The 22,244-nt window shown below is 40.2% G+C and overlaps 1 protein-coding gene across 1 annotated transcript; it reads left to right on the top strand.

Moving 5' to 3' along the window:
• Nucleotides 1-5,916: 5,916 nt before the first annotated feature.
• Nucleotides 5,917-12,862, top strand: LOC146968956 (ras-related protein Rab-38). The gene is made up of 4 exons (XM_085806304.1): nt 5,917-6,376; nt 10,901-11,031; nt 11,186-11,335; nt 12,432-12,862. The coding sequence occupies exons 1-4, from the start codon at nt 6,184-6,186 to the stop codon at nt 12,654-12,656; spliced, it is 699 nt and encodes a 232-aa protein (XP_085662430.1). The 5' UTR covers nt 5,917-6,183; the 3' UTR covers nt 12,657-12,862.
• The last annotated feature ends 9,382 nt before the right edge of the window (nt 12,863-22,244 follow it).

Below are 22,244 nucleotides of genomic sequence, written 5' to 3'. Positions count from 1 at the left end.
CATGATGCTTTGAGGACGTGAGGAGGAAGTAAAGCTGGGCAGCCGACCATTGATTCAAGTTATGTGTATATATTTTGGTAAACCGGTATTATATTTTATAATATGCCGAATAAGTATCAAAATTTAGCATATACGGTCAGATAACAGTGTATAATTTTCATACTAAAGAAAACTGAAAAACATGAAGATTGTCTGTCAGTGAAGTTCTGTAGTTCGTCGTTTCCCCTGTGATAACAAATCCGTTTTATGGACGTTTCTTCACAATGACCCATCGAAAAGATGATATTCTTCGAAAATGTAAGTCACACTGAATGTAAAAATGTGTGTATCATGGGTTTTGGTTAAACTGAGTTGGTTTGACTGAGTTGTGAGTGCAAGTTCTGACCAAAAAACACTTAGGCTATAGCTAGCTTACTACTTCCGGTAGCCTCTACTGCTGCTGCTGTTACTGTGTGTGTCTAAAATCTTAAAATAACCATATAAATGTAGTGGAGTAGACTAAAAACTACAACATTTCACCTTGAATTTCAAGATAGTTAGTTAGTTAGTTAATCCTAATTTTATTGACACAAATAGACTAATTAAAATCATAATATTTAGGTCAATATATAACCAACCCATAAACACACAATGTAAAAAATGGTAGGCTACATTTATTATTCCCTCAATCAGTCTCCCATCTGGTTTTTCAGCATTGTAAGACAAGTTTGTAACACAGCCTGACTAAAATCTTTTTTATTAGTGTTGACGAAAAGAGAGCTCAACGTGTATCAAATAGCCACTCAAGTCAAGTATGCTAACAGTAGCATAAAGTGTAGCCTAGCTGACAGTAATTAGGTAAATGTACTGTGGTGGTTACAGTAGCTACCATCCACAGTAGTAATGTTTACCCTTTTGTAATATTCCTACACATCAACATTGGTGTGCTCTTTTGACGGCAATAACTTCATAGCCTTGTAAAAATTATATTTTATGATTCTTTTATTTTCTGTCTCAGCTGGCATTACCCAGCAGTATACTTACATCCACTCCTATAAAGGGCATCTGGAAGGCCTCAGTGTGTATTTATCATGAGGACATTTATGGTATTCTTTATTAAAAAAAAAAATCCACTATGAATCCCTTCAGTCTCACTTTAACGTTACACTAAACGCAAACACTGGGCCGTCACAGAGGGCGACAAATATTAAAACAATACATATTTCTTGACTGGTTCTGCTTTGATCCAATCACTGACCTATATAACCTTTAATTGGCTTATTGCCCACACATTCACTTCCCCGCCCGTCCCCTCCCACTCTCACACACACACAACCCACTGTGCTTCATTGTATTCAGTGCGTGCTTCAGTTAAAACCACGAGATATAAAAGAAAATCCTCTTAAGCTTTTCGAGTCACTTGATGGCATCAATTGATGTTTTAATAAGCCTGCTTTTTGGATTATTGGTTGTAATGCCCTTTTTGATATGAGGCTTTGGCATCTGAATACGAGACCACCCCCCAAATAAGAGAGTACTATGGTGAGTGCTTACTTTGTAGGCTATTTTTCTTGCAGATTTCCCCCCCCAATATTACGCTAACATTTGTATATTTGTGTTAATTATGGTAAAACCAGTGATGGGGAAGTTTAACATTCAGAGGTGCAATTTGGCGCTAGTTCCTGTGCTATTTTCATTTCTAGCTGCTTCCTTAAACTTCAGGAAGAAATATCACACTTTTTACTCTATACTACACTGATCTGAGAACTGATGTTACAATGCAGATTAAGCTAAACTTGACTATATTTACGAATTTGTTATAGCTGCTTCTGCTAGCTAGCTTTGGTAAAATATATTAATGTCAAAGTATCTGTCTGAATGGTGCCATACTGCATATTTTTTTAAACTTTTATTTCAAGTATTGCACATTTCGAGTAGCCTATATTTTGCTGATAATACTTGGCAATATAATGTTGATTTACTTGACAACAAAGAACAAACTACAGCATTTCACTCAAAAACTCTCACTGGTCAAATTAACTCTTAAAAATGTCTAGTATCATTACTGAGGTGAAATTTGCATGTACTAATTAACCCTGAGGAGTCAAACCAGTGCAACCGATCCTTGATGCACTTAAGAAAAGCTATAAATATTGATCCCATGCTCCTGTGCTGGCCTCAACATTGATTAGGTTTAATGTTGGACTGAACATAAGGTGTGTTAAACAGCTCAGAAAACATATCCATCGTTGTTTTATCTAAACTTTTACAAGGTGATGTGATGTTTCCCGCTGTGGTTGAATTGAATGGATTGATATCTATTTTAAATCTGGGTGTTTATCAGTGCTTTGGATGTCCCAAATCCCAAATTAGTCTGTTTGAATTTCTGTTATTTACGTTTTCAGAGTCTAACATCACTATATCTGTCACTGCACATCTTTTTCTTTGGTTATCCACATCCAGTTTATATCATAATCCATTAAATATTCCCTATTTGATCCAATTCTTTGTATAGTAATGTCACTATTTCACCACCAGTTTGTAGCAAAAGGAGAAAGAAAGCTCTTATCATCTTATCTATGCTCTTATTATCTTCACACTAGCCATCAGTGACCATGCAGAGCCACCACCACCATCATCATCATCATCATCATCATCAGGCGGGCAGGGAGCCAGACACATGCAGCCTCCCATCACCCCCTGCGTTGAGTGGAGTCTGTGGAGTCGGGTTGCGTAGGCCGGTCGGTATGCAAACATTAGTGGCCGAATCCCCGGTGAATAGCCGCCTTATGGGCTCTTACACCGGATGCGTTATAATAAGGGAGGGGGGTCAGTTTGGAGGAACAGACAGACCAGCAGTCAGTGGCTGCATGCTGCACTTTGACAATCACCATATGACACTGTGGTTATGGTTAATCTATACATATACAGATATAGCTATATACTATAGCAATTGAACAGACTGGTTGTTTTGATTGCAGGCTATTAATAGGCCAGTGCACATCACGACCGGCGGAAAAAGGGGAAAATAATAAAAAAGGCTTTAACGGCGCGTTAAAGCACCGTGATAACCGACAAGACACACAGACAGTAGTAATGGTGGAATAAAAAAAAAAACGGAGCCTACTCGGGGCAGGAGTGGAGTGGACTTTAGGCCGGGATGGTCGCTCTGCTCTGCTCTGCTCTGCTCTCCTCGCGGTGCTCAGGACGAGGCTGCTGCTGTGATGGTGGGCTCCATGGCACCGACGGGTCCGACTGGCATCGATCCTGCTCCGTCCGGACGCAACAGCAAACGAAATGTAAAAAATAAAATCACAATAATAATAGTAGTAAGCCTCCGGGAGTCGATGTTTATCTCGAAGCCCGCGGCGACACGGGCAAAGCAGCTATAGGGCCCGGTTGAGTCAGGATGGGAGGAGGAGGAGGTGGAGGAGGTGGAGGAGGAGGAGAGGGCTGGTTGATTTCCTCGTTAGTATCAGGCCCGATCGAGAGCTCAAAGAGAGATAGATGGAGGGAGAGAGAGAGAGAGAGAGAGAGAAACGCGCCCCCTCCCACCTCCAACCCCGAAGCAGGTGCAGGAGATGATGATAAAAAAAGAAAGAAAGAAAGCGGATCTGGCGCTTTTCAGCCCGAGACGAGTCACGAATAGAAAACCTCCGAGTGGTTCTTCTTGTTTTGTTTTTCTCTTCTAAGACGACAGGATGCTAGGTGCTGCTGCTGGCACAGGAGGGGAATCCCGCGGTATCATCTCGGTCCGTTGCTGCCTGCCTGTGTGATTGTAGCCTTGTAGGTTTGTGTGGTGGTGGTGGTGGTGGTGTGTTGCTGCTGATGAAATGGCAGCAGCAGCATCATATAGCCTGACTCATCCCGCATCAGTACCACTACCGTAAAGGACCGGGCAGAGGCGCAACAACAACAACAACAGCAGCAGCAGCAGCAGCCACGGTCAAACACACAGGCCGACAGGGTGGAGTAACATATCTCTGCAAGAGCGTGGATAGCTATATAGATAAAACAAATAAAAGATTATGATAAAAAATAAATGAGATTCAATAGCCTATGGAATAAAATATCAATAAAAAGAGGCTTTGTCATTGCAATAATAATAATAATTATTATTATAAATGTTCTTCTTGCGATTGTGTATTTCTGTAATCTTTACTTTCAGAGAGTCTCAATTAGTGCAACAAGAGAGGGGCTGCACATTATAGCTACAGTCTATGGGCTGCACAAACACACAAGCTGCGCTGGCCATGTGAGCACGAGCGCACGGAGCATACGCGGAAGTGGACGCGCTGCATGATGGGAAGTGTAGTTTCTTGCCTGAAAGCGAATTCCAAACAAACAAATAGCCTAATAGTAAAATTGAAGTGGGAGCACTATGTCATGGTTTTAATAGTTTTTGAAGACAATATTGTTTTAACAAAATAAAATTAAGTCGTGTTTTGGCAAATTTACACTTGTAAATGCAAAACTTGGCAAGAAAGGCAAGACTTTGACAATTGATCTGCAACAAAACTTGTTTAGAATTTTTGTTATTTAGCCTATTTGAATTGATACGAAAGTATAATGAAACATTAAAATCTCTGTTTCACATAATGCCAATAAAGTATTTATATGTCATACTCAAGAGGATTCACTGCAGAAGAAAATAAGGACAGACAATAAGAATGACAGCAAGAATAAAAGAAGCACGTGGAAGTAATAAAAATAATAAAATACAACAAATTAGATCAATTCTATTGAGATGATACACAATCCTCAATACAATAGTTTAAAATTATTATAAAATCCACAAGTAAACAAATTAGTATAACAAACTGAGGAATGATAATGAGTAAAGACAGTAAAATTCAGTTTGAGTTGCAGCCACATGATTCACCAATGCTTTCAATAAAATACACCTAACTACGGTGGCCCTGAGAGCTCAAACCCAAGCCACCGGGACCCTGAGACAACACTGGAAATACTTTATGTTGTGTGCAGGGACTGAATTTGAAGATTTATCATGTGTTTTCCGAAGTTAATGTATCTATATTGAGCTTGTAGGGCTTCCGTAGTTTTGGGCATTTATTTTATTGTTATCTTTTTATTTTATTTTTTGTAGAGGGACCATGTAGGCTACAATATTGATCATAAATGTTGCAATTTAATGCATTATACCAGAGTTAGCTCAGAGCTTATTTGCATCTGCAGTCCAGACCAGACTGTATAAAAGAGGGCAGGACACATAGAAGAAAACACAAGATAGTACATATGTAACACTCAATCTACACAAAGAGTAGGCTATAGGCTACTTCAATCAGACTTCAAACATAAGCAATACAAATACAGAACAGTGATGACAAGACTGAGAGTTTTTTTTTTTTTTTTTTTGCACTGTCTGACTTCCATCCGTTCGCTGTGGACTGAACAACCTAACCCAAACTCCTCAACGCTTAGTAACCTTTGATCCTCGGTCAGCTGGTGTCCCTAGGTAACCTGTCTGATATGATGCCTTAAAAACAGACGCGCGCGCGCACTCGCTGCCAGCGCGAGGAGGAGTGTGGATGGGGTGGGCGTGGTCAGCAGCTCCAGCTCCAGCAGCAGCAGCAGCGGCTCTAAGCTGTTTATAACCGTCAGTGTGAGGACATGGCAGCGGACCAAGCACCGGAGGGAGATGAGCACACAAACCGCAGGCAAAACACAGCAAACTACAACTTTTAGTCGACTTTTTACGTCTTTATTTAGTTGTTTTTCTAAAATAATCTCATTTTACATTCACAAATTTTTACTTTACGCTTTTAAACAACTTGTTTTAGCTAGTATTTACTTCAACAACCTTTCCTTCTTATCTTATCAGTCTTAAAATAGGCGGTGGGCCAAGTAAAAGTAAAGTGCGTATTTCGCTTTTTTTTTCTAATTTTTTTTTTCCTGTTAACTTTGTGGAGACAATATAGCCTATCTAAAAACAAATGAAAACTAAAATGCTTTTTTTGTTCTTCAAGTGATAAGAAAACTGCACGTAGCCTGTTTAAATATTCGCCTCCATACATGACTTCAGGGCTGCCGTCGTTGGCCAAACCCTCTGCGTTTTTGCAACTCTTGTTTCTCTCATGCGGAGCGGAACCCATAATTGGAGACCTCACTGTGCCAAACCGTTGAAGGAGGAGGAGGAGGAGGAGGAGGGCACGCGCTCTCTCTAACCCGCAGCAGGGAGCAGCGATGCAGCACGAGCGCCTGCTCAAAGTCCTGGTCATCGGTGACCTCGGTGTCGGCAAGACGTCCATCATCAAGCGCTACGTACACCAGGTGTTCTCCCAGCACTACCGCGCCACCATCGGGGTGGACTTCGCCCTCAAGGTGCTCAACTGGGACCACAAGACGGTGGTGAGGCTGCAGCTCTGGGACATAGCCGGTGAGTGACAGAGTGTAGCTATTGTGTGTGTGTGTGTGTTTGTGATGGGAGATGTTGCACCTCCTGAGCTCTAGTTGTATATAAACCATCGGTGTTTAAAGAGCAGCTGATTTGCATGGCCAAACTCTACTTTTCCTAAGCACGTGATGATGATAAGGACACTCCCGGGTGAAACAATGATGATGTGAAAAGTGCAGTTTCCCTGCACACAGTCCATTAGCTACAACCAGGTATTATGGGGTGGCCATATTTATCATATTTATAAGAGTTTTTGTCCTAAATGTTCACAACTTCATATATATTTATATTGCAATGGATATTTTCTGCTTGATCAGAACTGTTGTATTGCCAAGAGCAGTAAAGGTCAGTTTACAGCAGGAGGAACTTGGTCTTGGTGTCAGGTGCAAACATAAAAGTACCAAAAATGGAATAGAATAATAAAATAAAATAAAATAAAATAGAATGAATTAAAATATTCTAGTGCAAAAGATATGCATATATACAAAAAGGAAATATGCATACCGTATATGATAAATACACATATACTATATGAAAGAATAGAATAAAGGTGTATATACAAATACTACTAAATAAGTTATTGTGCAAAATGTTATAGTGCAGAGTGACTGATATGCACCAAGGATACACTGTACACTTTGACACATAGATATGCATACAACCCCATTACAGTGTATTACATTAACTGTAAATGCCCAATAATGGGACTTGAAAGTCGAAGTGTTTGATATTGATCTGTTTATTTATGCATATGGCTGCCAATTATACAGTCTTGAGTTATGTTGACTGGATGGATCGGTATTTATATGAAGAGGCTGAAACTACAGCATATTTTCCTGTAACTGTTTTTGCTTGAAGAACGATTGTTTTTCAATTGTGCTTTCAATATGGGTAAGTAATCAGATTCATGTTTTAATCACAGGTTTATGATGTCAGAAAATGAAGTGTATTTGTCTATGAGGATGTACAGTGTTAGATTAATGTATTTTGTATTTGAACCTGGCCACAGCAAACATATAAGATGCCCTTACAACATCTAATACATTTGTGTTTGCAGCCACAGAGTAACTGAATGTGAGTTTTGATCAGCCAGAATTTAATCAGACATCTCATTTTAACGCTTCGGCGAGTCACTGTAGATATTTTTGTGTCGACAGTCTTAAAAATGTCGGATCTCTGGGCCGTTGCAAATCGTAAAAGTGGTAACTACAAGTCAACGAAGGAGCAGAACCCTAAAAGTAGGAACAATAATGTGCAGTTTCTCACTCGTCGGCTGCTTCTTGCTGACACATCCCACCATGATGATGCATGACATGACAAGGCAGCGCCCAGAAGATGTGGTTAACCTCTTACTTCTGCAGAGGAGATGTTAAAGTTACCCTCCGATGCACTCCGCTGCTTTCCAGATGATGATGATGATGTTACAACAAGAAAAGCTCTTTGTACGCAGCTCATAAAACCATCACGTCTCTGCGCTTGCATATAATTTGATTGCACAAACACTCGTCTCTTGCACTCGCACACATTAAAGTGTGTTGTAGTTTATCTCCCATCTCTTCTCGCTGAGCGTTGCGGCTGTTGAGCAACACGACTCAGATGATAAGAGCCGTCGTTTACATGAGTCCGGCTCAGGCAGGTGGACTTTAGACCAGCAGCCGGTGATGAGTTCACACTGGAGACGCCGCATGAGCCCTTTTAAACAGGGTCAGTGGGACACACACACATTTACAAACACACACACAGAGTTGGCAGATTATCTGTCTTTGTGTGTGGAAGTGATAATTGCATCACAGTTTAGTGTGAATGAGCAAGTGTTTATCTGGAGGAAGTGAAGTCTCAGCTGCTCCTTTGTTAAACATGGCCCCCACACACACAACACTCAATACATGGTGTTGAGATTAAATTAGCAAGTAATGTTGATTTTTTTTTTCAAAATAACAAGGCAAAAAACAGTTATTGTCACTCTGAGTTTAAGTGTCCGGTTTCTAGCGGAAGTTTTGCATTAGGCCAGGCAAGGCAATTTTATTTGTATAGCCCATTTTTACAAACAGTTTGTCTCAAAAGGCTTTACATGGCATCATAACAACACTCTCTGCCCTTAGACCCTCACATCGACTGAGGTAAAACTCCCTGGAAAACTCTTTTAACAGGGAAAAATTGGAGAAACCTCAGGGTGAGCAACAGAGAGATCCCTCACCCAGGACGGGCAGACGTGCAATAGATGTTGTTACAGACAAGAAATAGCACACAGTGTTGTGGCGGTATCTGTGGAAACACAGACAGAGTGCGAGACCAAACTACAGAGTGCGATAGATAAAGATAATGACAGTGCATTACATGACATTAGATCTGTCACAAAAGAAGACACTAGATCATTTCCAGTTATTGACATAAACTCCTCAAAAAAAAGTTTGGAAATGTCATTTCAGTCAATCATTTCTCCCCTTTAATAACACCAAGTGGTGTTGTATTTTATATCGTTGGAAAGCCTGATTAGTCACCTTTACAACGAGGTACAACTTGTAAGGATCCTGCATTTGTGGAATGAACAACAGAGCTAAACATGCAACAGCCCCCCAAAAATAACGTTTCCAAACTTTTTTTTGAGGAGTTTAGATAGAAACACATAATTAATACCAACAAACACCTACCAACGCATGCCGTAGGTCTTTCCATGCTACAAGCTAAATGTCTTTTAAGATCTAGTGCAAAATTCCCATTGGAAATCCAACAAGTTTAGCCAGATGTGAACGTCCACCATCACTGAGCTACTCTTTCACAATAAGCATCAAATTTATAAAGACGTTTTTGGACACACCTTTTTGAATGTTGCGTGGACTTTTATTTTGAAGGGTCAGTAGAGTGTTTGCTTCCAGTAAAGAGCTGAAACTGTTGAAGAAAAGCTTCAGGAGTCGGGACATCCTTGTGTGAACTGACCCATTATGTCTACAGGACGGGAATGTGTCGACCTTTGACCTTGTTATCCGTGATCAGATGTTGTGTCTCACACACACGAAGGACAAAGATAGTATCTGCTGTCAGGACACGGCCCTCTCTGATGTGTGTGTGTTAGTGTGTGTGTGTGTTCAGTCCAGGAGCATGTAAGACGACAAGTTTTTTTCTATCAGCTGTTTTCTCAGGTCATGTGCAGTGTGTGTGTGTGTGTGTGTGTGTGTGTGTGTGTATTTGTGTGTGTGTATCAGATGTTCCCTCGCTGATTCACCACTATATTAGGATCATGTGGAGGAAGTTAGCGTCCAGTCCAGGATAGAGACTTATTCACATATTCAGACACACACACACATACACACGGTCATGCACATGTACTTAGGTGCAACAAAAGATGTATTTTTCCGAACACACAAACTAAAGTGTGACAAAATTCCTGTACATTTTCTCACCAGATCGACACTCTGTATCTACCTGTAACTCACTGTTTCCCATTTACAAAGCATTCAGGAAGCATTTTCACTTTTTAGACATAAAACTCACAGACTCTCAGGAGAGGAGACTCTGTGTGCTGCTTCTTTGTAATGTTTCTTGGAAAATTGTAAATTCACTGTAACCAACGTGACAGATTTTCCACCCAAAGCCGCCGTCTTCTCCTCCCCTGAACCGAGTCGGCCGTCTTCATTCCTCAGCATTAAAACTCCACAGAGAGCGGAGCCAGTTGTCCCCGAGCTAACGGCTAATTCAGCTCTCTGAGCTAACGGTCAGGTTTATTTATCTGCATCGTCTTCTCATTACTGCTGCTGTTTAGATTTTGGGTCATTTTCTTTCTTCTCACCAATGATGAAACTCGTCTGTCTGGTTATTAGCAAAACGTCACAGATTTTAATTAGCAACTGTAATAATGATGCAAGTCAGCAGAGTAGAAGACAAAAGCACTTCTAGTTCCTCATGATAATAATGTATTAAGTCTCATCAATCTATCTATCTATCTATCTAGACTATAAGAACTGCTCTGATTGGCTGACAGTTTGATAAGTAAATTTTCATTATATTCATCAAGTAATTTTAAAAGCAGATTGGTTCATCTGGTTCCAGCCTTTCAAATGAAGATCTGATGTGTTTATTTAGGGTCTTAACTTCACGTTTTGGGTCATAGGTCAAATAATATATTCAGTTTCAACACCTTGAGAAGTGGGAACAAGAATTCTTCACTGTTTTCTACCATTTTATCGAGGAAATAATTGCTTTGTTTTGTTTTTTATCTGGGGGAATAACAGGCAGATTAATCAATTAGATAATTATTAGCTGCAGCTCTAAATCCTCAGCTTCAGATGTGAACTTTGCTGCAAATCAAGAGCTCATGTCTCTTAATCCACTCACTTACAGTCAGGACAGCGCTGTGGTTTAGAAGAAGTTTCCCTTGTCTCTATTTTAAGTTGGTCTCTAATCAAGTTTAGCTTTTGAGCTAAGAATATTTTCAGGTTTCTAATGAGGTTTGATGAAGGGCTCAGCTCCTGGAAACAGTGACTGACACCTCTGTGTTTTCTTTAACAGGGCAGGAACGCTATGGCAACATGACCCGTGTTTACTACAGGGAGGCCGTGGGCGCCCTCGTCGTCTTCGACATGACCAGACTGTCTACGTTTCAGGCCGTCCTCAAGTGGAAAGGAGACCTGGACTCAAAGGTAAAGACTAAGAAAAAGAGAAGGAAATATGGAAGAAATAAACAAATAAATGTTGAAGATCAACTGTATCTGCAGCATATTTGTTTGAATATTACTTACATTTCTGCACGTGTTCGATAAATAAACCTTGTCCCTCTCAACTTTCTCTCATTAGGTCGCTCTGAGCAATGGGAGGCCGGTTCCTGCCGTGCTATTGGCCAATAAGTGCGACCAGCGTCGTCATGGCCTGTGCCCCAAACTTCCCAAACTGGAGAACTTTTCCAGAGAGTACGGATTCGTCGGCTGGTACGAAACCTCTGCAAAGGTAAGACCTTTGTTCTCTCTGTCTGTGTGGAAATGACAAAATATTATACCTGCTAACGTGCTAAACTAAGAGCGTCTTCAGACACGGTTCGTTTGGAGCAGTTGTTCCGAAACAGTGAGCGTTTAACCCCAAAGATCGGCTTGTTTGGTCAGATGTGAACACATCGTGCTTGGATGTGGGATAAAACAAACAGCCAAGATTACCAAGAAGGGCTGCTCTCATTTTGGCTCGCTTCCATTCGCCAGGTCAGGTTTTAATTTTCAGGCCTATTGAAACCTCGATTTCATGGTTTTTGTTTTTCCCGGGTAAATTTCTCCTCCTACCAGGTTAGATTTCTGACCAATGAGAAAACAGTTGGTTCTCACACAGTATTTATATTAACAACCTTGGACCGCTTGGGACTGTCACCCTGTGAACGCAAATGACCCAAAGGAAAAATACTACAACTGTCTTGTTTTAGCCCCTGAATCTGAGCAAAGCAAACAAGCCACAGGTCTGAATACAGCCTGATACTAAATGTTACACTGGTAATGTGCTAGACTGAAATGCTAAATGTTAATGTACCTATATTTCTGTCTTTCTGCTTCTTCACTCTTATTTCCTCTGCAAAGATGCGTGACTGCACTTTTTCTCTGTTTCAGACTGACAGTAAGCTTAATAAGCTGCTCTTTCCTCTCCATATTTACCTCGTCTCTCTTTCTCTTCCCTTCGTCTTCAGTGTCTGTCTCTAAGTCTTAATTTGACACACAGGAAGTGCCACAATCACACTTGCAGAATAAAAGAATAAAAACTAAACTTACCACTGAAGGAAGTTGATGCACATCTAAGAACTTATTTAGACTTACATGGCCAGTTAAACATAATTTACTCTCATTACTTTGGTCTTTAAAATGGATCTGGCTCCCTCTGGTTGTCACTTGTAGCTGCCAACAAGTTAAAAAAAAAAGATCTGTAAACAAAGGGTTGTATTGTCATACAACTGTTCTATTTGGTTGATTAGATTTTATTTATCTACTTATTCAATTTGTCTATATTTGAAAGTGCCCAGTTTTTTATAGTTCCTAACGTAGTGCGGACTCTCTCTCTCTCTCTCCAGGACAACACCAACATCGATGCAGCCATCACATGTTTGGTGAAAAACATCGTGTCTATAGAGGAGGCGAGAGCGCTGAGCGACGCGACCAATGGCGGCGCCGCTAAAAACGAACCGGAGGGCAGCGTCCTCGTTCTGCCTCGCTTCGACTACAACGTCAAGGAGAAAGGACTCGGTGGATGTTCAGGATGCTCTTCGCTAAAACCCAGAGAAAGAGACATCGACTGAAAGAGGGAGAGAGGGAGGGGTCTGGACAAAAAGGCTGGACGGAGACAGAGAGGAGTGCGAAGATCACGTTGTTGAATAATTAATATGTTGTAACTTAGAGCTGCATCCTTATCCTCTGCCTTCACAGATCCCTTTTGTTAGAGGAAGTAGTTTAACAGTTAACTACGGTGGCTCTGAGAGGTCAAAACACATGCACATGCAACTGACTCAACGGTTAGCTCTGGAAATTCACATAACACGGGGTTAAAGCTAATCAGTATTCAGTCCTTTTAAAAGCAGTGGTCAGCTGGAGTCGGTTGCCCACGAAGGTGCCGGTACTGACTCAACTGACTTTTTTGTTTTGACCTCTCCAGGACACCGTACAGTTTAGGATTTTGTAAAACTAGAATATTTTTAGAAAACACTTTTTCTACAAACCTTGAAGTTTTATTTTTTACAACAGAAATTGAATCAGAATTTGTTTTCCATTGTCCAAAAAAATTATCTTTTATTTTGTGTTTCACAGCAAAGCTTTTTATTTTTCAATGCCTTCACATTGTGAATAACAGATTGCCTGAACTTTGAAAGTCTTGATTTTGTTTTGATGCTTTTGTTGCAGCAGAACAGACGGGAGGCGCTACTGTGAGAAAAACAACATCTGGTTAATTTAAAAGCCAAAGAAAATGTTTTTATTATCACCCTTGATGGATTTGTCTCTAAATTAAATGCTGATTATTTAATTTAGCGGTGGCTGGAATGGTGCAGCCACTTCTTGGTATATTGACGTTTTACATTAAGAATTAGTTTTGCTTTGTACCTAGAGTATAAATGAAGAGGATTTAACTGTTACAAGATGCTCTGATGTGTTTCGCAGATGCTGTTTGAAGCTTCGTTTTGATGTTTTTGCTCAAGTCTGATCATGACCGGCTGTAAGAATGCAGTTGTATTTAAAAAAAAGATTGTACGTCTTTTTTTTATCTGCTGTGAAACTAAAGCCTGAGTTTGTCTTGTCATTATTTAGATGTGCAAAGTTGAAAATGCAAAATTGTCATCTGCATAGTGTTGAGTTACAGATCAGATGAAAATTTAATGACACCTTTCGACCACTAGAGGCGCTGTGGAGCAACATTTTAATGTGCAGGTCGGTTTTTCGCATAAATCTTGAGGTCGAAACTCCCTGTTCTCGTAAGAAAGTCGGATGTTTTTGAAATGGATCAACAAACTTGTGAAAAACAATATGATCTTTAAACATGAGATGTATTATGTGTTATTTTACATCAAACATCAGTGGAGATCATGTATCGTAGTACGCTATTTAAGCTATGTCAACACTCAAACGTTTTCCTTTTTAAAACATCTCTTCTGTCATGTTCTTTTTTTTACCTCTTTACACGACTTTTCAAGTGCTGAAAACATTTGGAAACACTGCTGTTCCTGTTTTACTTTGAAAACTTGGGTTGTGTCAAGATGCTAATAATTATACTGGTAGTGCTAAACTAATATGCAAAATATTATACTAGCTGCACAGCTAAAATCCGATCATACTTTAGCGTAGTGAAGTAAGGTCTTACTTTAGTATGCTAAAAGTATGAAAACTGTATTTTAGCCTGGTATATTAGCAGATATAGTATTTAGCATAGACGCTAAATACTATATCTGCTAATACGAGGCTAAAATACCTGCTAACTCTCTTTGCTAAAATGTGAAATATCACACAGATACCAAAGTAAGATACTTTATAGCCTACTTTATCTGCTAACATGCTAAACTAAAATGGTTACAAAAAAAATCCTGCTAACTTGCCATACCAAAATGCGGGAGCGTGCCTATGTTCCCTCAGCCCTATGTTCCCTCTGGACTCTCTCTACCTATCTGGACTCTGTCTATCTGGCCTGTCTAGCCTCTACCTGGTCTTTTTACTAAACTTAACCAACTCCTTTCTTCATTGCCTAAACCCAACCAATGGTGGGACCAAAGGGCTGTGGGAATAGGGCCTAATTTTCAGTGACAACAAAAGTTGGGAACATAGGGCTGAGGGAACATAGGGCTGTGGGAACATAGGGATGACCCCCCAAAATGCTTTATATTTTATCTGCATTAATATGTAGCTCAAAACACTGCTAGTGGTAGTTTTTGTGCGTGGATTACAGCAGAAAATCAAGGGTTTTGTGATGTTAGAAGTGGTTAGCATCTTACCCAAAAAAGCCTGTTGGCACTTTACTTAATGGTGCCACAATAGCATTAATGCAAATGCTGCCAGCAGCAGATCTCATTTCAGAGACTCAGACTGTTGCATCTGCATGCTGATGTTTCACCAAGTCAACAAGCGCACTCTGTTCATCAAGTGTCATCGGAGGTTAGCTCTGGAAATTCACATAACACGAGGTTAAAGCTAATCAGTATTCAGTCCTTTTAAAAGCAGTGGTCAGCTGGAGTCGGTTGTGCCCATGAAGGTACCGCGGTAATTGTGGCTGGGGTCAAGGTTAAACGCCCACGCACCTCCGCAAGCTTTCACATAATGTTTGCAATCAATGTAGCCTACCACATTCAATTATGAGAATACCTCCGGCCTCGGATTGCAAAGGTTTAACAAAGTACGGTGTGTTATATAGACGCCATAAAACTCATTTAGATATGAATTCTCATCTCTTCAAGTTGGATAAAAAGCTGCATGATTAAAGTTTCAGTCGAGCGGTTTTTGAATGTCACATCCTTCAGTGAGCTTTTATCTCAAATTCAGCTGATTCTGCTCACAAATAATTAGTTTTTAATAATTAAAACCTTGTACCAGTTTTTTGCCTTTTTAAAAGTGAAATGTAAGCACACACGTCTGCTATACTCACTCATTCTGTCATTGATGACTCACCTCTTGGCAATAAAGAATAACAACAGGTAGCATGACTTCCAATATGGGAATGAATTTATTTGCACCCCGTTCTTCTTTTCCTCTTTTAGCTTACTTCCTCTCCTGCTCTCTCCCCTCCAGTTGTGTTACCCTGTAATTAAAAGCTCTAAAACGAAACCTAATTACATGGAGCAGTGTGTGTGTTGCTCAGCTCAGTTATTCTCTCTGCTTGCTGTTCAGCTTGACGGAACAATGCACTGTAATTTTACACCCACCCATGCAAAGAAGCAGCAGCAGCAGCATCATGATGACGACGGCATGATGCACAAACAGCTCAACACAATCCGGTGTCTTACTGTATATCCTGTTGTATCAATGCAAACTTTTAGTAGAATAAAGATTAATTTTAGCAAATTAAAGGAAAATGCTTTTCAGAAGTAACTCAATTTTTCAGTATTTTTGATGCAACAAAGGAGTGAATACTTATTAAATACCTATATTGTTCAATTTGTGGTCAAATTGAGTTATTCACATTAGCTCACTGTTCGGGGGGGTTTCATGTTTTTCCTTTGCAGTCCTAAAGCATGTGCACATTAGGTTGACTAGTGGTGACTGTAAACTGCCGGTAGGTGGGGATGTAAGTGTGTGAGCTTGTTTTACAGTCACTGTATTGTGAAAACTGGTGGCTTTAAATGTTTCTGTTCTATATTTGATGAAGTTTAATTGTGACCTCTTCTCTTGGAGGTGATGAACTACCCGGTGGTGACCACTAGAGGGAGCAACAAGATGTGTTTTCCATTTAAATATGCAGCATTACCAGATGAAATCTGTACAGTAAAAACTGGTCTCTGGATTATTCATCCTGTTTTTTTTGTTGTTTTTTTAGACTGTTGCACTCCCATCCCTCCTTCTCCCATTGTCTCACTGCTCTTCTGTCACCCCAGCTGTGTAGGGGTTAAACCTTTTACAGCTCTTTTTCTCTCCTAATTCCCATGTGGCTTCTGTCTTTGGTATGAATACACCCTTCTCTCTCTCTCTCTCTCTCTCTCTCACCCCCTCCCTCTCCCCTTAGCTCTCTGTCACATCCCATGATCACCCAGCTCCAAACCGATGTTTTTTTTTAACTGAAATCCGTGCAAAGAAAGGAAGTAGCCAGGATCAGCAGGGGGAGAGAGAGAGTAGATAAGGTGGCAGCAGTCTGAGCGTCTCCTCTCTGCATTAGTAATAGAGGTCAGTGTTAATTCCCACCGTGGTGGTGGTGGTGGTGGCCGTCGTCGTCCGTGCATATATCCTGTCTGCACTCAGCCCTCCCTGCTGAATTGATCTGTTTCTCCCCAGTTCTCCTGAGAGGAAATGGATTATTGGCATTTGCTGTTGTGTTTTTCACGAGGAACCTGTTGCATCCCAGAGGAGGAAGACGACTATCTCAAATATTGTCCTGTGAGTTCAGATAAAAATTTCTCCTATACTTTTCCGTTTACATTCCTTTTTTTGTTTGTTTCTTCTTATTTCTCATGAGTATAAATCTTTGCAGATTGTCACATTTATAATCAAAGTGTCTGATTTGTTGATTCAGTTCAGTATGTTGTGAAATCCAAGATTGTTTAACTCAAACTTAGATTTTGTTGCGTTGGGGTTTAAAAGATTGAACAGATTCAATGCGAAAGGATTCAAAAAGAAAACAAAAAGACTGATTTTGCATTTCAAAAGACCAGATCACCCTCCACCTGCATCTCAAATAGGTTTACCTGATATTTATCTTGCTGCTAAATGTCATGTTTACATTGTCCTTTATGTCCATCTTATATTAAACTTTGTATATATTTTGTTATCAATAATTCAAAGCCGTATTGCCAGCTGTTTCCTGTCTTCTCAGTGATCCCCGTGAGTGCACCATGAACGTGTCTGCAGCTGTGAAGATCCTCATCAGTCTTCTGCTGATTTTACACTTCAGTGGTGGTGAGTGTCTCTGAGTGACCTCCAGCTGGGTTTTTTAAAACTGTGCAGCAATTATAATAATTCCTATAATCACAATTAGGACCTTTAAAGGTCTTTAACAGGTGTTGAGGAAACTCCTCATCTTTGCTCCTCAAAAATAAGGATATTTTACAGGACGGCAGGGATTTTTTTCCATCAAAAAAGAAAAACAGAAAAATAGCACCACCCGCTGTTAGCTGCTCATCTCAACAAACACGAACCTATGCTTGTTTTCTGGTATATTGATTTAGACCAAACTTAGTGGAGGGATGGAAGAACCCATTAATTTTTGGTTTAAATTAAACTCAGTTTGGATTTTTTTTTTTTTTTTTGCAGTATTTGAATTATAATGCATTTTAGCAACACTGAGCAGGACTTCTCCTAAAAACAGTGCTTTTCTTCCGTGTCAAATTATGTAAAATTTGTCAAGAAACAGTGCTGCATTGCAAACGTGAATAACATTTCCACATTTGTGTCTATATTTATTTTCCTGTATATATACCTGTTAAACCACACCATAAATGAGTTGTGCCCCAGTATAAATGTCATATACTGTAGGTGGTACACTTTAATGCTTAATGGATAAGCAAAGTCAGTTCAGACTGAATTGTGCCCCTATGACTTCTGTGCAAATCCAGATAATAATTTTGATCTGACAGATGTGTGTGGGCTGTTTGGTCTCAGTGGAGATATGCAATGAGCTTTAATCGTAGCAGCTCTAATAAGCATCAGTGGTAAATAACCATTCGGCCTCAGAACGAATAGTGCAGGGTTTTCTCCACAGATGAATGTTGGTCCGCCTTCCATCAAGTGTGAGGATAACTGGCTCTGCCCTGAGCAGTTTCATTTCATCAGTGTGGCGTGGCTGGATGTAGTGGATGAGGGGAAATGAGTGTTGGTGTGCAGGTACTGTATGTCTGTTATTTGATAGACTTTTCATCAAGACGCTGGACCTACGTGGACCCTGCAGAGGTGAAAAATCAATTTCCGGGCACTCTCCTGACTCGTTGGGTTGAGAGCTTGTTAGTGATTCATATCACGCCGTCGTGGATGGATTAACCTCTGGAGGGGTTGCAGTGCGCTCCACGTTCATCCCGTCATCGTCAAGTGCCCCTTCAAATATAGTGAAGAAGGGTCTCTGTGCAAGTTCTCCAGGAAATGTCATTGTCATTGATAATATGGTACCTGCTGTTCCTAGAAATCAAATCTTCTTCTCCTGTTCTCCTGTTCGCTCTCTTTCTTCTTTATCTTTCTGCAACACTTGTATAGACTCCCACAGTCCTCTATTTCACAATGTAGGTCAGTTGATCAGTCAAACACTCACGTTTACGCTCAAACATCTCAACAGCCGTTTGATGGACTGCAGTGAAATCAGTGTCTTGGGGAGATGAATGAGTTTTTCCAGCATCAATATCAGGTTTTTTTTTTTTGTTTTGTATATGAGTCGAATATGTTTCAACACAGAACATGAATCCCCACAGGAAACTTTACAGAAAGTTGTAAAATGGGGTAAACACCGGCCCAGGTAGAACAATATCAAAACAAGAAGCCCTTATAGGCCGCTAATTACATGGTAATGTCAAGAAATAGCCAAGAAATAACAAGTAATTGCGTCATAATGTCTAGAAATAACAGTCAATTTCATAGTAATGTCAAGAAACATAGCCAAGAAATAACAATTGATTGCGTAGAAATAGCCTAGAAATATCAGTCAATTACAAGGACTTGGTGGAGAAAAATGATGGCCTTTCAAAGCATGAAAAGCATGTGTAATCTTTTGCCTTTATGAAAAACATGACATTACTATGAAATTGACCGTTATTTCTAGGCTATTTTTTGACATTACTATGCAATTATTTCTTGACATTATCAGTTAGCGGCCTGTAAATGAAATGGTTACTGAGGTTTGCAACAATGCAACCGCAAGAAATAAGAAAATGATTAGATCAACAATTAAGTAAACCAAATAGGAACAAAGTAACTAGATCAAAGTCAATGGATGAATGGATGGATGGATGCAGGGTCCTAATTGAACACATACATTTCCCTATCACGTTCTTTTTTGCCTCCAAAGATCAACTCTTTATCTTTGCCACAAAACTGGCAACAACCAATATCTGTTCAAAGTTTTGGCTTGTTTAAGAAAATACACAGAATTCTTGGCCCAGATGATGTATCCTGATTATTTATAGGCGAACACTGCCCTTTTCTCCACTGTCGATGTGAGGCTGGGTGTTTTATGTCTTGACAAGATTCAGATTTATTGCCATTAAAATTTCCTGGACATATTTATGATCGTGAGAGGAATTTAAATACACCCAACACTATTATCAGGTCCAATTTTTAATCCTGGTTTGTGCCTGAAAAATTGATGCTTTTCATCACTCCCACCTGTACATGGTGTTACCTGCTTCACAACAGCATATTAGCGTTGTTTTTCTGATCATATTAGCAGCTAGAATGAATCATCAGCTATTTTTTCCCCGTGAAGAGGTTGTTTGTTCCTCGTCCAGCACTTCATGGCATCAATGCAAGGCTTCACCTTCACACTTTTTTCTCTCCTGTCTCTCTCTGCCTCTCCAGCCCAGAAACCCAGAGACGACTCCGTCCGAACCACCGTCGTCATGGTGTTCAGCCTGAGCCCCCAGTCCCTCATCAGCCTCCTGCTGCTGGGCCTGACCGTCGTCCTGTCTGGCAGCATCTACTTATGGGTCCTCCGATACGTTTGCATCGGCTGCTGCCAGCCCATTCCGGTCGGCACTGAATCAGAGGATCTGGCCGGGATGGTGTGAAGCCATTAGGTCCTGTCTGAGTGAGTTAGTCTCACTCGCTCACATGATCCCCCCTCTGTTCACAAGTTAAAATGACATTTCTCAGGACTTGGAATTGCTCCTATTCACCAGAGAGTTGGGACTCTGTAGATTAGACTTTTTTTTTATTTTTTATAATACTTTGTAGAAGTCGTTTGTAAATTGTGCGTTTTCACATGTCACAGCAAGTGTAATATATTTTGACCTTTACAGAGCCTAGACGTCTCAGGGGGAAATAACCAATTCATCTGCACGGATGACTAATTTGTGCTCTCAAATCAATGAAATGACATTTTTTGTGCATTTCCAGACCAGTTGGCAGGATTAAGAACTGAGACATCGCTGTTTTGTACCTTTTTATGTCTGCAAAATCACTACAAGCTCAGATAAGATCCACATACCTGCACAAAGACACAACTCTTGTCACTTTCCTTTCCTTCAACATGGTAAAAACTTAAATTACATGGTGGCTGACTGTTTTATTACAGAAAATATAGCCAATCCAAAGAGAAAATGTCTAAAATGGCTGCTTATTTAAGCACTAGTGTGCGTAATTACACATCTAACAGACACAGAGCAATGTTAGTTTTCATTTGGTGCCACATTTCTGGCCACACAATGAATTCGGTATTGGTCCCTCAGCTCTGGTGATCTTTAAATCTCTAAAAAGATGCTGAAATTAGAAATTTATCATCTCAAAAAATTCACTTTGTGCTCTTGAACTGAACGTAGCTATCTAAATAAAGTTTTCAAAGGCACCAGGACAGATGTAGTGAATGCTGTCCTGCCAATACGCACAAACGTGGGAGTTGATTTCAGTATTTGTAATCACCGCGGTAGCAAAACACAGCTGCCGGCGCCGAGCAAACCCTGCACTTTCTCTGAAGCCGCAGCAACCTGTAATTTCACTTCCTGCTGCTGCAACTCCACACTAATTTTAAAACACAAGTTAGAAATTTGGCGAGCGCAAATTAAACAATTTAAGAGGTTGTTTCACTAATTGAGGTCCAACCATTTTTCCCACGATGCCTTCTGGGCTCCACGTGACCACCTGGAGTGGTGTTGTTGAGTTTGATTTTGGGGAAATTGACACTTTATATTATCTTTTTGAATCCAAAAAAGGAAAAATCCACCCTCTATTCTTTTGTATATGAGCCAACATAACTACATGAATGTGGCCGCATCTTTATTTTCTTATGGCTCGGTATATAAACGGCCCAAGGATGACTATAAAACCTGGACTATTGCCTGAAAACACACACACATATGCACACACTTACACACAGAGCCAGACTCAGGCCAAGGACTCCATTATATGTATTGTATTTTACTATCTGGTCCTGTAAAGTTTGAATAAATGAATCAATGAATATAAAATAACACAGGCTCATACTCTCTTATCACACCTCTATTATACCTGTGTCTCTGAGGGTCACATACACAAACAGTGAGCTGTTCTAGTCTGCTCTGTCCCGTCCCGCTGCTCTTCTTTCTATGAATTTTTTAATGAACCCCTCTGACTTTCTGTCCTGTTGGAATTTGTCCATGAATAAAAAAAACGAAAACATTTGAAAGATGAGTCACCTCGACGTAGTCTGTCTGAATAATGGACAGGGTGCCTCTGCTCCGAGACGAAGCCCCATCTAGTTTTGCATCTTAACTTTATCCATTTAAATTTTTATCGGCCTCATAATTCAACAGCTTCATATCTTTTAAAAGCTCGATCAATGAATAAGTGATCTGAGAGAATCCCGAGCAGACAGGGGTCTTTGCAGCAGCGGCGGCGGCGGACTTTAATATTTCAGCCTAGCAATATGCATGTGCACACACCACCCACACATACACACACACACACACACATATGAGCATGTTGATTGAAGAAAACCTGAAGCTGTGGAGCAGAACATTAATGGACAGACTTGTTGACAGCTTTTATCGATTCAGACACTTTTCAACATTTATAGCTCAGACTGACCT

The sequence above is a fragment of the Trachurus japonicus genome, chromosome 18, assembly GCF_045865225.1.
Source record: "Trachurus japonicus isolate A0001 chromosome 18, Traja_1.0".
Classification (NCBI taxonomy): domain Eukaryota; kingdom Metazoa; phylum Chordata; class Actinopteri; order Carangiformes; family Carangidae; genus Trachurus; species Trachurus japonicus.
This window is presented reverse-complemented; position numbering and strand designations above follow the sequence as displayed.

Coding starts and splice junctions, on each gene's coding strand:
- LOC146968956 (XM_085806304.1), top strand. CDS start 6,184: ATGCAGCACGAGCGCCTGCTCAAAGTCCTGGTCATCGGTGACCTCGGT. Junction 6,377..10,900: donor GCAGCTCTGGGACATAGCCG/GTGAGTGACAGA, acceptor TTTCTTTAACAG/GGCAGGAACGCTATGGCAAC. Junction 11,336..12,431: donor GGTACGAAACCTCTGCAAAG/GTAAGACCTTTG, acceptor CTCTCTCTCCAG/GACAACACCAACATCGATGC.